The sequence below is a fragment of the Hibiscus syriacus genome, unplaced genomic scaffold (genome assembly GCF_006381635.1).
Source record: "Hibiscus syriacus cultivar Baekdansim isolate YM2019G1 unplaced genomic scaffold, ASM638163v2 tig00111097_pilon, whole genome shotgun sequence".
Lineage (NCBI taxonomy): Eukaryota > Viridiplantae > Streptophyta > Magnoliopsida > Malvales > Malvaceae > Hibiscus > Hibiscus syriacus.
Window position 1 is genome coordinate 649,415 of NW_024062982.1, and position 17,777 is coordinate 667,191.

At 34.0% G+C, this 17,777-nt stretch overlaps 1 protein-coding gene across 2 annotated transcripts; it reads right to left on the minus strand.

Annotated features, from left to right (window-relative positions):
• Positions 1–16,090: 16,090 nt before the first annotated feature.
• LOC120152988 lies at positions 16,091–16,962 on the minus strand. 2 transcript variants are annotated; one of them, XM_039165033.1, is made up of 3 exons: positions 16,749–16,962; positions 16,579–16,616; positions 16,091–16,497 (listed from the first exon to the last, which is right to left on the minus strand). In XM_039165033.1, exons 1-3 carry the CDS (start codon positions 16,799–16,801, stop codon positions 16,106–16,108), a joined length of 483 nt encoding a protein of 160 aa, XP_039020964.1. In that variant the 5' UTR covers positions 16,802–16,962; the 3' UTR covers positions 16,091–16,105. The 2 variants fall into 2 exon arrangements, with proteins under 2 accessions (XP_039020964.1, XP_039020965.1); XM_039165034.1 differs by lacking the exon at positions 16,579–16,616 and having other exon boundaries at positions 16,714–16,954.
• Positions 16,963–17,777: the final 815 nt, after the last annotated feature.

A 17,777-nucleotide genomic window follows, 5' to 3' on the forward strand; every position in this document is an offset into this window, starting at 1 on the left:
CTTTGGTTGAGAAAGTCGAACCACTCTAAATCACTGTGCAAATATTTTTCAATTTTTTACAAAAGCTTCCACCAAAATTTTAATTACCAATTCACCCCCTCTTGGCTATATTCGTCGATTGATTAACTCAACAATTGGTATCAGAGCCTCACTCATTTGAAGGTTTAATCGCCTCTTGAGTCGATTCATGAAGAGTTACATCGATATTCAAGTCATCAATGGCCGACGCTTCAAACTCTGACTTTGTTCTCGATTCAATGCCCGTCAACAAGCCTCATTTCTTCAATGGAGCTAACTATGCTTATTGGAAGAATAAAATGATGTAATTTATTCAAGAAAGTGACATGGGAGCATGAAATGTCATAGAAGATGGATACATCAAACCCTCCACTCACCCGAGATTGTAGAGTGAAGGAGAGACAAGAATGTTCCTGCTCAACTCCAAAGCCATCTATATCATTTTTGTGCTCTTGGACCGGATGAATATGGAAGATTTTCATCTTGTACAACCACCAAAGAAATATGGGATAAACTACAAGTTACTCATGAAGGCATCGACGAGGTAAAAAAATCTAAAATTAGTCTTCTAACTCATAGCTATGAAAATTTCAAGATGAAATCGGATGAAGATATCAAAGCTATGACGGATAGATTTTCCACAATTGTCAATGGTCTCAAATCATATGGAGAGATCATTCCAAATGAAAAGCTTGTGAGGAAGTTGGTTTACTCACTTCCAAAATTGTGGCAATCAAAGAAGACGATAATCATCGAGGCTAAGAACTTAAAGTCCTTAACCCTTGAAGAACTAATCGGTTCACTCCTCACTCATGAAATGATGCTTCAAGATGAGGTAGACCTCGATAAGATTGATGAGACACCAAAGGAGAAGGAGAAGAAGAAGAATGTTGGAGTTGCTCTCAAATCCACAAAAGATGAAAGTGATACGGATGAAGATGACGATGACGAAGAAATGGTATTGTTTACCAAACGGTTCAGAAAATTAATGAGGCCCAACCGAGGAAGAAAATTCAAACGAAATGAAGGCTTCAAGAATGAACCAAATGAGAAGGACCCGATCATTTGCTATGAATGCAAAAAGCCGGGGCATGTCAAATATGATTGCCCACAATTAAAGAAAAATGGTCAATCAATGAATAAGCACAAGGCTTACGTGGCTACATGGAGCGATGAACAAGGTTCCGATATAGAGGAACAAGAAGTAGCAAACCTGTGCTTGATGGCATTCGGGGAAGATTCTCAGGTAACCTCTAGCTCATTTAATTTTGAAGATTATTCGTTTGATGAGCTATTATAGGAATATACTGGGTTGGCTTCGGATTATGAGAAATTATTTTTAAAATATAAAAATGATATTTCAAAATTGAAAAATGAAAATAATCTCATATCCAAGACCAACAATGATCTTGAAAGTAAAATCAAAGATTTTCAAATCAAACTAGAAGAGTTTGAAAAGAAAAATTTTGATTTGCATAATTTACTTTCAAAGGTCAATGATGATCATCAAAAGAAAATTGATGATCTTAAAGCTTCTTTTGATAAAGTTGGAACGAAACATTTTGGAAATGGAGAAAGTTCAAAATCCAACTTTGTTGGAAAAAGTTTTAAAAACTACAATCATAGAGGTCCTCGAAGAATCTTTAATGGAAAAATTATTAGAAGTATATGGGTTCTCATTACTACTAAAGATAAAGATATCTTACACAAATGGATACCTAAGGGGACTAGGATTTTGGAAACTAATGAATATGGACCCAAAAGAATTTGGGTACCAAAAATAAAAATTAATCTATGTTTGTAGGAAAAGGAGCATTACTACAAGGCACGGGAAACAAATTCAAACTCATGGTACCTTGATAGTGGATGCTCAAGACACATGACCAGAGACAAGAGTTAGTTCATAGAGCTTAATGTTAAAAATGGAGGATATGTGACATTAGTTGAAAGGCCTAGTGATAAATCTATTGTAGGTACTAGATGGGTATTTAGGAATAAGCTTGATGAAAGTGGTAATATAGTGAGAAACAAGGCTAGACTTGTTGCTCAAGGGTATACTCAAGAAGAGGGCATAGACTATGATGAAACATACGCTCCCGTAGCTAGGATGGAAACAATTAGAATGTTATTAGCATTTACATGTTTCAATGAGTTTAAATTATATCAAATGGATGTTAAAAGTGCATTTTTTGGTTTTATAAAAAGAAGAAGTGTATGTGGAACAACCTCCAAGTTTTGAAGATTCAAAATTTCCAAATCATGTTTTTAAATTGACAAAAGCCCTTTATGGTTTAAAACAAGCTCCTAGAGCTTGGTATGAAAGATTGTCAAACTTTTTAATTGAAAAAGGTTTTTCAAAAGGGAAGGTTGACACTACATTGTTTTTAAAGTATAAAGGTAAAGATTTATTAGTAGTTCAAATTTATGTTGATGATATAATATTTGGTTCTATTAATGATGTTCTTTGCCAAGATTTTTTTAAGCTAATGCAAACTGAATTCGAGATGAGCATGATGTGAGAGCTCTCATTTTTCTTGGGACTCCAAATTAAGCAAAGAAAAGATGGCATCTTCATCAATCAAGCTAAGTACGTCAAGGATATGCTAAAGAAGGTTGGACTGGAAGATGAGAAACCTCATGCCACTCCAATGAGCTCATCAACAAAGCTTGACAAAGATGAAGTAGGTAAATGGGTGGATGTTAAATTGTATAGGTCAATGATTGGCTCTTTGCTCTATCTAACCTCAAGTAGACCGGACATTATGTTTAGTGTTTACTTATGTGCTAGATTTTAATCATGCCATAAGGAATCACATTTACTAGCTGTTAAGAGGATCTTTAGATACCTTAAGGACACTCCTAGTTTATGACTTTGGTATCCTAGAGACTCTAGTTTTAGCTTATATGCTTTCTCTGATGCGGATTATGGAAGATGCAAAATAGATAGGAAAAGCACCTCTGGTACTTGTCAATTCCTAGGAAATATGTTGATTTCTTGGTTTTCAAAGAAACAAAATTGTGTTGCATTATCTACCACTGAAGCGAAATACATTTCAGCCGGTAGTTGTTGTGCACAAGTTTTATGGATGAAACAACTTTTTGATTATGGAATTGAAGTAGGTACCATACATATCAAGTGTGACAACACTAGTGCTATTTGTCTCACTAAAAATCCCATCCAACACTCTAGAACTAAGCATATTGAAATTAGACATCACTTCATTATAGACCATGTCGCTAAGAAAGATGTAGTTCTATAATTTGTTGATACTTTGCACCAATTAGCGGATATCTTTACAAAACCTTTAGATAAAGAAAGATTTTGGACATTTAGGAGAGAATTAGGTTTAACTGATCTATCTTCACTTAGTGTTTAAAATAATTTTTGGCACTTTTAATTAAGAGATGAATAATGCTTATAATTAACACTTTTAATTGCATTCTTGCTATTAGTTAGGGGAAGTTTATGATTCTTAGTGGAAATTAATTATATGTTCAAATAATGCTTAAAGATAGATTTGATTGATTGAACATGATTAATTTTCAATGCCAATACCACTAAAGCTAATTAATTTAGCATCGAGAGTATTTATACACAGATTTTTGAATTTTAGTGTAGGAGGAATCGATACCTCCCTTGCAGGGGAACCGATTCCCCCTTTGAATAGGAACTGATTCCCCCTTTAGGGAATCGATACACTCCACGGGGTATGGATAATAAACGTCCAAAAGTACCCTATTTTCTCAAAACCCTCTCTTACTCTCTCTCACTGTTTCACTCCTTTTCTCTCCTTAATTCCCTACTTTTTCCAAAATCATCAAAAACAAATTGGAATTACTTCAGTTATCATCTCCTAAACCTGCTAGCATTATTAAATTTGTGCAAACAACATCAAAATCCACTCAATGTTCATCTTTCAAGGTAATTTTTCTAAACCCACTATTTTATTGATTTTGAACGTAGAACTAGTTTTAATTAGTTCTAGGTCGAAATAGATATTGGGCATTGCTTAGATTTTTGTTTAGAACTATAATCTACAACTAATTTCATCAAAAACACAAATTTTTTCAAAATTTCTTAAATTTTCGAAATAAAAAAAATATTTCAAATTGTTGTGTTTTGATTTAATTATGTTGTTATGAAAACTATACGTATATTGATTTTCAAACCTTGTTTTCAAACTCGTTTTTCACAAATTGCCCATTAGAATTGTTTTAGAGAAACCTTGAATTATTGAGGACTCATTTGAGTTTTGGGATTGATATCATTGCATACATGTGTGTTTAAAATTGCAGGTTACTCTTTCTATTCCGATTCCCTTAAGTCATGTCTCAAAAACGCCCTCAGACATCCACTAGTCGATCAAACTAACCACCAAACCCACCTCCAAATCCTCCTCCCATCCAACAAATTCCTAATCCTAATCCCGATGATCCAAATATGACCATTCATAATTCGTGCTTCAATGAACTAGGTCATAGACAAAATCTCTTCTTTAGGTATTCTCAATATTTTGAATCCTATAAAATTCGGGAAGAAAGAATCCCATCTCTTCAATCTATCTTAGACATAAATTTTAGATATCTTCCTACCCTACGAGAGTGGAAATTTGATAAACTATTTGAACTCGAACCAATAGTTTATCATCAACTCGTTTGAATTTTCTATTCTAATGCCGTTTGCATTCAAAATCGGAATAAAACCACAACCATAGGAATTTGATCCTATCTTCTAGGAAATTTCTTTTATATTAACCTGGAATACATAGCCAACACATTAGGATTAGATAATGAAGGCTTAGACAATGAAAAACAAACGGTAGGTTCTCATTATAAAAGAATGGATAGTGCGAGTGTTTTAGATCTCTATGAGCGTTTCCTTCATCTAATGATCTCTTGGTGGTTTTGACTATCCGGAGGTAGATACTCCACTCTTCGAGCCTTAGATATTTGGTGGATACATTGTATCCAAAATAATCTTAAAAAAAACCTACCCCAGATTATCTTTGTCGAAATTGTCGAAACCATAAACCTTGTTCTTAATAAGAAACTCTGTTCATCTCTAGTTTACAGTTGTATTCTGAGTAATCTGTTTTCTAAAGTCGAGCTTAGGGTTGGCCTTGATGCCTCTTTTCCTCTCAAAAATCAAATCAATCTCTTTTCCTTAACAAAATCGGGATGGAAGATAAGTGAAGAAACTGGTCAATGGGTTTGTACCAGTGAGCAAACTCCGGGAGCTAGTTTGTCACGAGATATTGAGGAAGCCGGCGATGAGCCGGGGCAGCACGAGGAACAAGCACAGCAAGAAGATCAAGTGCCTCCATACTTCCGATCATTTATAGAGAATCTTGATATGAGGCTTGCATCCATCGAATTACATCTAACTGCTAACAACGAAATGATGAATCATCATTTCGACACTTTGGACGAGAGGGTCGATGAACATTCACGTGATGTGGCCAATATTTGGACACGTTTATCTCCTCCTGATCCACCGATGGACGATTAGACCTTGTTTCTTGCTTAGCTTTATTAGATACAACTTTGAACTTATTGCTTTAACATTTTGGATGTTTGTTAATACTTGAATTTGTGGATGTTAAGATTTATTTTGAATGTTTTGAATGATTTGAACTTATCTATATATGTGGATTTGCTTAAATTTTCATTTTGTGCATCATTTTAGACATATGGCCAATTTTTCCATTTCACATTATTTTTTAATATTGAATTATGAAACTAATGGCTAACGTCTTCTCTTGATTGTGATCTTAGCAGCTTACGCTTTATATATATATATATATATATATCAATTGGCTTAAATTTCAAAAACCTTGTTTTAAAAACGTTTTTAGAGTCTTTTTAATTTAACAAAAAGGGGGAGAAGCGATAGAGTAAGGGGAGTAATTTTTCAAACTTAATTTCAAAAATGATTTTCAATTATAAAATCTTAAAATTACTAAAATGTTTTGTTATATCAAAAAGTGGGAGATTGTTGAAAACATTTTGATGTTTCGATATAACAAATTAAATGTTATTAGATTTCAAGATTTTATAATCATTTTTTAATATTATTCGATTAAACTATTCGAATATCAAAATATTACTCCAAGTTTTTCAAATGTCAATTTCAATCCTTACTCAAGTTTAAAAGTATGTTTTAATCTTTTAAACAAATTTACAAAGTATTTCGAGCCTTAATCGAGCCAAAAATCTTTTCTTAATAAATCTCAAAACAAAGAAGACATATTACTCAGAGGGTACCGATTCCCCCTAGGAGGGAACTGATAACCCCCTGAATGGTTTTGGCTCCGAGAAATAACAGATTACTCGGAGGGAGCCGATTCCCCCAGGAGGTACCGATTCCCCCATCTCATAACGGTCAAAATATTTGAATTTTACACTGCTGGAACCGATTCCCTATGAGGGCCCCCACGCTCCAAGCTGTTTTATTAATTATTTTCATACAATAACGGCTCTATTGACTCCATTAATGATTCCCAACATTCAGAATCAATTGAAGGAATATTTAAACAAGCTTAGAAGTCATTGATCAATAACAATTATCAAGAATCAAGAGAGAATCAAAGAGAAAGCATCAAACCTCAAGTTTGTGCATTTTCAAGCCTATTTCATTCAATATTCATCTTTGCTTTCAAGAACACTTATTGTACTCAATTATATTATTCTCGAGTGTTCTTTCTTTGTTCTATAATTGTGCAAACATCTTTCCTTGTGAGGATTTTCTTATAGGTTTGCAAAATTTGTATTGTTCTCTTTGGGAGAGAGTGTTCTCAAGAATTTGGGGTATAATTCTTGAGGGATTTGTAAGGTTACTCTTTGTCATAAAAAGAAAGAAAAATTAGTGAATTTGTGGAAAATCCTTAGTGTGGATAGCTAAGGTAGTGGACGTAAACTTTGGTTGAGAAAGTCGAACCACTCTAAATCGTTGAGCAAATATTTTTCAATTTTCTGCAAAAGTTTCCACTGAAATTTTAATTGCCAATTCACCCCCGTCTTGGCTATATTCGTCGATCGATTAACTGAACATATACTAAAATGAAACTATAGACACTTGTTTTTGTCCTAGTAGTCTTTTTTTATTTTTATTATTATATATTATATATTAAATAATTTATATTTTTTTATTTACGGGCCCAAAATTACATGCAAGACCCAAATACAACCATAAATTCAAAATGACCCAAGGCAAGCCCAATTGTAATAGTCCATAATTTTTGGACTAAACATAGAAACCCTAACAACTAAGGTTAAAGGGGCGCCACCAAGAGATCCACCGCTGGATTTGATAAAGATCAACAGTCTAGATCATATCATTTTAGAGTTTTCATAACCCCCAAGCACTACCGTTGCCGTCCAGAAAGTTGGACTATACGATGACCTGCATGTAAGATGCACGAGCCGACTCTTGGGATTCCCAACTGTGTGAACCACCCCTAGGCTAAACCTGTTGCGTCGTCGCCGTCACTGTCTGCTCTTGTCATCTCTGTCGCCTAGGCAAAATCACTCTGACGAAGTTGTTTCAACCAACCATCAACATGTCAATAAATCAGAAAGCCAAAATCAACAAAAATTTTATATTATAGCCAAATCTATTAATATAAAACAAGGATAATCCCAAAAAAAAATCTGAAACTATTAAATAGGATAATCATGCCTATTATAGATTTTCTCGATAACACCAAAACACATCACCAAATATAACATGCAGAGAGGATTCAAAGAAAAGGAGGACCTAGATTCAAAAATAGAAAGAAAAGAGGAACCGAAAAGAACCATTTGAACAAAGAGAAAAAGAAGGGGAATCCGATTCGAAAAGAGAAAAACACAAAAAAGGGAAGAAAAAAACTTACCCCTCGGATTCGAGCTTTCTCGCTTCGCCAGAGTTGAAGAGATCTCCCAAGGTAGTTACTTTTTTGGGTTTCGATTTTAATAGAATGGGAGGGTTGAGTTTTGGATTGGTTTTGGTTTGGTGTAAGGTATGAAGAAAGGGTTTAAGAGCTCCAAAAGAGGACCACCGATCTCTCATCGGAGCTGTACGGGGAGGCGACCGGAGAGGACTTTGTTCCCTCTCTTAGTTGATATGAAAACAGAGAGAATAGAGGGGTTAAGAGCAAAGAACAACATGAGGAGGTGAAAATAGGTTAGAGTTTAGCAAAAAAATGTAACACCCAGGTCTGAATAAAACAAAATGCGAAGGGTTTGGGCATTATACGAGACCACCGGAGTAGCTAACACATTTTTTTCCAAATAAAACATTTCATTTTACAAAATAAAGTTCATCACGTTTAAGTTAAAAAAAAAATATTAGTAGTTAGGTTTATAAACCAAGGAAACTCCCAAAATAATTTATCAAATACAATAATCCAAGAGTTATGACTCGTAATACAAAAGGGTCTATAATAATATATGCCCACTTTAATAATGAAGACATATTATGTTACTGTTGATATATGGAATCCGAAGCTTGGCGATAAACTCCTACTCTGAAACCTATTAACCTTGGAAAGGAAATAATTTCGAACGCTGAGCTACGAGCTCATTGCCACAAAAATGACTCCACTATACTATATGCATCCATTAACTATGAATACTTAACAGGTTAAGTCATAATGCAATAAGCATAGATCATAACATGAGGATATGTGTCATAGTATCATAAGAATCATAATATAATTATCATTATATAACGAAAGTGCCTTAGCACTAATACTAAAGTGCCATAGCACTGATACAAAAGTGCATTCGCACTGAATCAAAAGAGCATTCACACTGATACTAAAGTGCCATCGCACTCGGGAAGAGAATATGGATATCTCTACTCACATATTCGAATAGTATATACATATGATCAAGTAACCCGGATGCCCTTGTTGTTTCCCAAGCATCAACATAGGCTAGTTTTATGCCACACAATTTAGCGTTATTATTCATAAGGGTTTCAAAAGTTATTATAACTTGTAGTCTTATTTAAGAACCCTCGATTCCTCATAATCCTTTAAACAAACTTACAAGATTTTCTAAGTTCTCTGCCCTATACAGGACGTCAGTATCGATACTGAGCCTGTCAGTATCGATACTAGTCTTAGTATCGATACCGGTTGAGCTTTGATATTTCAATTTTAATCTCAATATCGATACCCTATTGTAGAGTATCGATACTCCCATGAGTATCGGTACCAATTTGGCATTCTAGAATCTCGGTATCAAGGCCACACCCTTGGGTAACGAGATCGAACCCCGAGTATCGATACTCCTTGAAGGGGTATCGATACACATCGTTAAAAATTGCCTTATTTTACCTTATACGAAGAACAATATCGGTACTATTCTTACAGTACCGATACTGACGGTTCAGAGTGCTCTGTTTAAACACAAAAATGGCTCCATAAAGCCTCTCATAAGCCCTGTCAAGGGTACCAAAGGTTTGTTAAATTTTATGGGATTATTTAACATAGAAATGAGTCATTTTAACACAACAAAAGCACCAATTAAGCATGCTACCATTAACACCCATTTTACACCCAAATAACACAACAAGCAGGCAAACATAGACTCATGGCTTACATATGGTAAAAAAGGAAAGCCACTTATATGTTACCTCACTAAGGCTGAAGAAATGAGACTCCAAGGGTCACCAAAGCACCAATTTCTCCTTGCTCTTAGCTTGAGAGCACCCACCACATTCTTTCACTAACCAAAGCAAACAAAGGATCAAAATCTCGTTTTTAAGCTTCTAAATGTTTAGAAACATGTTTCTAAACATTTAGGAACAACTTAGAATCATTTCTAAGCCCTAGAACTAAAATCTCTCAAAAATCCATATTTTGCCACCATAGCCAAACCATTTGATTTTAGGTTTAATATGAAGCTTTAAGGGTGTAGAATTCATTTCTTACCTTTAGAATTCCTGATAAGCTTTGCAACTCAATAAAGCTCTCAACTTTACAATCTTTGGAAGTAAGTAAGAGAGAAGAAAAAAGAGGAAGAAGATGACAAAGTAAAGAAAAAGAGGAGATATGTTCTGATTTTCACCCCCCGTTTACATCATCATTCCTTGATGGTTATTCAACTCTATTTTCAAATAAGGGGTTAATTACTCCGTTTGTCCCTCCTCTTTCGTGCCCAATTCAAAAATGCCATTTTTAACACATAGTGGGCTTCTTACAAGCTTAATTCCTTCACCCTTAATCCCAACTATTTAACTTGAGCTTATTTAATCATCCTAGCCCAACGTCTATTACCTGAAACTACTAACTCGATTTTAGGGATGTTACAAAAATTATAAAAGAGGATATTTAAACCACAAAAAATGATGTCATTTTTGGGAAGCTAGGGTTTCCTGAAATTAGCGCAAGGGTTAACCGTGCAAGGGGTCATCCGAGTTTTGTAAACTTGTGTTTTAGTCACTAAATACAAATCTGTCATGTTATCTTTTGAGCTTTCAACTTTGTCACGATTGCATTGTGGTCCTTATTCATTTATTGTTGAGTTGTGGTTGAATTGCTGAATTTTTTTGTTAATTTGCTGCCATTTCATTTTAGTCCGTTCGTATATAGGTGCTCAAAGTTACTATATTTACATTTTAAGTCCTCTAGTATTCATTTTAATCATCATTTATGTTATTAATTTAATGGGATATTAAGGTTAAACGGTTGATTTCCCCTTTTTTTACGCTCTTTCGATTTAGTCCCCATATTGTTATATATGCAATTATTTTGCTTTTTCTTTTTTTTTCTTTTTTACGGAATATGTAATATATTTATTACTTTATGGTTTAGGCATTTATAAATATATAATTTAAATATATAATATAGTTATATGTACTTTTAAAAGAATTTTTTATGTATCTGTATATTAATACAAAAGGGCTATAAAAATATTATATTAAGCACTTGTACTTAATAGAAATTTTATTATTGTTAATATTACAAAATTTTTGAGATGCAATGTTAATTATTCAATTAATCTATGAACGATCCCCAAACACTTAGGGTGCCCTTTCGAGGGTTATTCGAATAAAATAATTTTAACATTATTATTTGTTGTCGATTAAGTTAAATAGATAAATAGTTTATTCATTCAAATAAAATATTATTTTCATTGGATATATTATCTTTTTAACATATATATATATATATAATAATAATAATTGGATATGTTTTATAATTATTATAATGTACAAACATCCTTCTTTATTTGTTTTCTTTATTTGTTTCATGTATTTATTTATTTTTGTTTAATTATTTATATATTTCTCCAGGTTTAGTTTTATTATATTTTATTGATATTTTAGTCATCTTTTATATGTCACTTATTAATGAGTTCATTAAATCATGCACTGTTTTTTGTATTTTTAAAATCGAAGGCAATTTTGTTTTACTTCGTAAATTAACGAAATCAAGTCCAACATGACTGAATTTCAATTTCTTTTAATTCACGTAATAAGGAGACATTCTTTTTAGACAACATCGAGTGAATTAAATCATGTTCATCGAGTTAAATATTTTTAAGTAGATTCACACATTCTTCAAAGTTCATCGAAATAAAGAGATCATAATTTAATTTTTGGATTCAAATTTGTAAAATTCCACTGCTTAGACAACGTATAATCGAAGATACCAATATTAGACGTTGTGGGGGTGCCACCATTCCCCACGCATAACTGACTCCCGAACTCTTAAAATAAATTTCTAGTAATCGTAGACCAATTTTTGTCTTTCAAATATTTTTTCTTAAAATTATTTTAAAAGTCACTTCTAGGTATTCGACCCACCTAACCCAAAGGTCGATGACTACTCCAATTTCAAATTAAATTTTCATCAAAACTCCCAATTTTCCAAGAGTCATAATTAATTTTAAATTTGATTTCTTGTTAAGAAATGATTATGAAAAATAAAAACTAAATTTTAAGTATTATTATGAAAAAATTAAGTATTACAATGAATCAAAACTGATAATTTAACTACTAAATGTAAATTTAGCCTAAAAATAACTTGACAAAATTAACTGGAAGGAACGCCACGTATTAATAGTTTCTCAAAATAGTGAAACATTTATAAAAACAAAGATGACGATATCTGGCTTACAAATTGTTAAATCCTGCAGCCAACTGTTTGTTTCCTGAGAAAATGAAGCCGGCTACATGGCTACCCAATTCTACTCAAGTTTACCAAAAACATAGATAATATTTTTCAGGGAGATGTCAGGGTTACAACACATCCACAAACACTGGAAATATTTACAGAAATATAAATGTAGCAGAACCAGATGAAGAAAACCATGAACAATATATGGCAGACAAACACAAACCTGACTGCAACGAATGTGAGAACTCAAAAAATGGAGGCGATAAGACTACCAAATTGAACACAGATGGGAAATTCGGTGTATCAATTTAGTCTTTCTTATTATTAACTATTAAGTGAACCAATTTAATCCTTGATTCAAACTCGTCCATAGATGAATCGATTTAATCTATGCACTAACAAAAATATCAAATATATTCTATGCACTAACAAAATGAATCAAATAACACCAATTTATATAGATTTAACATTCATTGTTTGAAATAATGTCTATGGATCGTAATCCTGCGGTAGTTCTAAAGGATATGTGGATGAGCTCTTGTTCATTGAAACTCTTTAAGTTATAGCGAAATAAGAACAATTCTAACAGTAAAACCCAGCCCCGATGCCTCAACCATTCCAATAGAAACCCAAGCCTACAATATGCTGTGCAGTGGACAACAATCAAACCAACTAATTCCGATAGAAATCAAATTTAAGAGTCAAAATCAATGTCAATTAAGCGAACACCTGAATAATATGTTAATCTTAAGACGACATATTCGAAAACTCTAAAAACACCAAACAAACACAGAGATCTGATTCCCCAATCAAGATCATTATTACCGTCCACCGTGATTCATGGACAATTTGACATCATTGTTTCTTGGTTTTGTTTGCGCCGCCGCCACCGGCTCCAGCTGCCGCCTGCGCCGCCTTCTTTGCAGCCTTTTCTTGCAAGGCCTTTGCATCTCTGCCCATTCACAATTCAAAAAAAGAAGGAAATAAATATATAAAACTAAAAAGAGCGTGAAAGGAGGATGAGAATACGGAACCTTTCACGGCGTTGTTCAGGGGTTAACCCATCGTCCTTGGTCTTGCCTTTGTTGCCCGCTCGGGCTTGAGCCCTTTCACGATCTCGATCTCTCTGGTTACCGCGTTAGCTAATGTTAAAGAATTAACAAAAAGAAGAAGAAGAAGAAGAAGAAGAGGATAACACCCATTAAAAAAACAATAGCTGAGCTGAAGAAGTAACGAACTATGCATTAATCACACAAATCGAAAGGATATGAGCCATGACTGAATCCGGAAACCAGATTACGATCAGCAAACGCTAGCCGATGAAACACACAACAAAAAGATTAAAGAGTTAAATTTATAGGGCGAGAAAGAAAAATTACACGCAAAAAAGGGGAGTTGGATGATGTAGTGGAGGAGAAATAAGGCGTGGAGTTTAAAAGGAGGAGAGTTATTTGCGGGCAAATGGATCTGTGAATACATAAATTACGAAACTCGGCTATTTTCCTAGTTTTTCTTACTCTTAAAATTACGAGGATCAAAATACAATTGCACAAATTTGTTTTGACGTGTGATAATTGGAACATGTGAAAAAATGAAATCCAGCAAACCGAGCAAGGTTGTTTTTGTCTTTACGCAACCCGAGGAACTGCCACGCGGATCTCTAAAGGTTAATATTTTATTTATTAAATTATGATTATAATGATCGTTTCCACCTTCGATTGCAGTTTTTAATTCCCGAGTTTTAAACCAAACAAACTCCCATTTTCTTCTCCATTCTTTCATTTCCAAGAAATTTATTTTTATGTTACTATTCATGAACAAGTGAATTCCTTCTGCTTTTTTTTTTTTAAACGGAACTGTAAATTGTAATGAAATGGAAAATGGTAACCGGGGGAGGCGTACGCTTTTTGAGCAGTCGACGGCGGGGATACTCTGGCTGGTTCAACTCCCGATACCATTTTGGGAAACACTAGGCAGTCTGAAGAACCGTAACCTTCTGGAGATTATAAGGGACGATGAGTCTAACGAGATTACGGGGAAAGCTCCGGCTCAAGCGGCCTGTCTCTGCCCGCAGTTCCTCGGTTTATATCCCGGCTTCTGATGCCATTGTTAATATGAATAGTAGATCCCAGATATTGCCCAATAGAAAAAATTATCCATCTTTTTTATCATTATGTAATTGATAACTACTGATGTAATTCTATTTTCTAATTGTTGAATTTATGTTATTTCATTTTATTTTAACTCCAATTAATATGATTTCACCTTATTTATTTTACAAGATGTCACTTTCTTATATATAAATTCTTTTTATTTTAATGTTTAAGAGTCATTATTTTTTAATCTAATTCTAAACCCTAAATCATTATAAAAAAAACTCTAACCCTAAATCACTCCATAAGAAAACCTAAACCAAAAACTAAGACTAGAAAGTGCACGCCAGGAAACGTGCCTCCAAAGGCGCATCCACAGTGGCGCCACCTCACAAAAAAACGCTGGAAGACGTATCTCACAAAGTGTGTCTTTCTTAAAGCGCGTTTCATCAAACGCGTCTTATCTTCTCTTTCGTTCGAAGGGTGTTAAATCAGATATATTAACTGAAAAAGTGACTGACACGAATTTTTTTTAATGTTAAAGTGATTGCTGGATAAAAACGCACTTTACTTGAGACATCCGCTATATATATTTTTAAGTTTAACTGTTTTATTTTTGCTTTTATGTTATTAAGCAAAACAGAGAAGAACTCTTCGGAGGGATTAATTTTCTCTAATCTATCATTAATTATGCTAAGATTTCTTACTTTTATTTGGCCTTTATTTAAGGTTTTGCACGCGCCTATTTATTGAGCGTGAGTCAACGATCGAAAGAGGAAAAAGAGAATACTGTTTTGGGGTAACGTTTGAAATACACCCTTTTATAAAAGAAGAGTTGAAAGAGGCGCGTGGTGGTGGACTTCGACATGATTTTAAGTAGACACATAAGATGGTGGGGCCGTTTGTCGTGTATTTTTGTTGGGAGGAGTGAATTGTGAAATTGACATTTGATATGGGCTAAAAGCAAATATAAATGAAATTTATTCTGTTAGGCCGAATGAAATGTTGAAATTTAATAATTTAGGTTCCATTTTTTTTAAATTAGGTCATGTTTTGGTAATTAATTAATAATTTAAAATCTATTAACAAAATAAAGAAGAAATCGTCTTATAGATTTCCTTAATAAAATGTGTGAAAAATTATATATAGCTAATGATATGTTTACTATTTAATGTGAAATTTATCTAATGAAAAATATTTTAATTATTTTTCATTTGAAATTTCTTTTTATCAAACACTGATAAATGTATGTTTAATTCTAAATAATATATCAATAATTTGTTATAAGGTAAATTCAATATTATTGATTTAAGACGACTGCGATAATAGAATTTCTTATCATTAGGTTTTAAAAGTGTCATTATAATTCTTATTTTAAATTGTTGATAAATATGTTAAAATAGTTTAATATATTGTAATTTATTGTTATGTCACAGGTAACGTAAGAAAGAAGTCGGAGAGGATTGCAGAGAAGAAGAGAAGAATTCAGAATTATGATTCCAATTTTCTGTTCTTATTTCAAACCTTACTATTTATATTACAAGCAGACCTGACCCAATTGATTCCCAAACCCGAAATACACAGATGGGACGCAAATATCAATTCGACCCAACTACCCACTTAGCAACCCGTCGTCGTTTTGTATAACCCAACTTAAAACACCCGAAAGCTCTCCTCTCACCCGAGCATTCGCACAACCCTAATCCCTAAATCAATGGCTTCCCCCTTCAATCCCTAACCCAGCACCCAAAGACGTAACATTTATATACGATAATCCGTGAGAAAACAAGTTTAAAATTGGAATAAAAGTTTTTAATAAAATAATAAAAGCACGTGAATATTCGCAATCTAATTCCAGAAAAGGTCTATATGCTTATTCATAAACTAATTCCGCATGCACACTAAGCTCGACTTAGCTTTACCTCTACCTCTACCTTTACGAGTAGGCGTTGCCGGAATGTTTATCTCTTGACTTCGAACTATTCCGGCTGCTCCTCCGTAGCACAGCCATCTCTCGCTACCCTTGTTCATGTTCCATCGCACTCTATGAATCTCCACAATCTTGGGAGGGAATTCATCGACTCCGCATTCAGCTTCTTTTCTGGTTCGTTCGTTCTCTTTTTGCATTGGTTCTTCGGTTCTCAGTGCCAATGCTTGATCAACATCGGCTTTCTTCTTGCCATCACTTTTAGATTTTTGTTTCAGTTTGGTTTTCATAGCTGCCAATGTTTCCTCGGGTTCGGAGTCCACACCGGGATCGTTGCCATCACAAAGTGCTGCAACAGATTTAAGAACACACTGGCTGTTACGAACGAAACTCGGAATATATGATTGGCGACTCAGTTGTGAAAGCTTACCGAAAATTTGTTTATTAGAAGATGGAACTATTGCCTTCCGGCCATCACAAAGTGCTGCAACTGATTTAAGAACACGTTGGCTGTTACGAAATAAACTCGGAATATATGATTGGCAATTCAGTTATGAAAGCTTACCTAAAGTTTGTTTTTTAGAAGATGGAACTATTGTCTTCCCATCCTTCGCATTTTTTCCCGGGTTTGACTTGGTTAAGAAGGCACGCATGGATCTTTTTTCATCCACACAATCATTATTTGGCTTCTTCAACGGCAGAGGAATATTTGGTAATGGAGTGTTAACTATTACAGCGGAATCATCCTCGGTAAAGGATCCACATCAAAATGCGGGGTTCGATTTCGTGAAAAATCTTTCTCCACTGCTTTTGAGTTAAGCTGGTTACGAAAACAATAGTATCAAATATCAATCGATGCCAAAACTCGGAAGAAGCAGCTCACAGATACAAGACAAGCAGTTTTAAATTTTATTTTGAAGGAAATTTCAAGTAGTGGTATCACAGAATTACTTGAAATGCAGCATCAATGAAAGCACTCGAATAATTTTACACTGCCAGTTGACTGAGACTAAGGGCCAAGACTCTGTACCTTAAGAAGTGGAAGTAACATGATTTGCTAGAGAAATGCAGAAGGTTAAGTAACAAAAATATTTACATCTTGGAAACAAAGTCTGTCGGGGGGAATTTTTTTTTTTTTTGATAGAAGATGAGGCCTCGTAAAAACCCCCTTTATTTTACCCTCCATGTTATGAAAGTAACATGAAGGGCCTTGAAAGGAGGAAAAGAGCGCCTATAGTTATATTAACCAATAGAATAGTACATAGCCAGCCCTTACAACAACCAACACTTCCCAAAACGCATAAGACTTAAAAACCACTATCAGCTGGACAACGTAGTCACTAATACCATAAGACTGAAAACCAAAAACTACATAACAAAATGAAACATACACACCAACTCCCCAAATAGAAGAAAGCAAATCAACCTATACCATCTTTAGCTAATCTGTCCGCTTCCCAATTAGCAGCCCTCGATATAAGCCTTAACGAAATGTCCAACCCTTCCAAATTAGAGACTATCTCCTTCACCAATGGTTGGAATAAAGGGGTGCTTAGTTCCGGATTTTTGATCCACTTCAGCGCGTTGGATGAATCAGATTCTAAAATAATCCTCTGGTTACAAACCCCA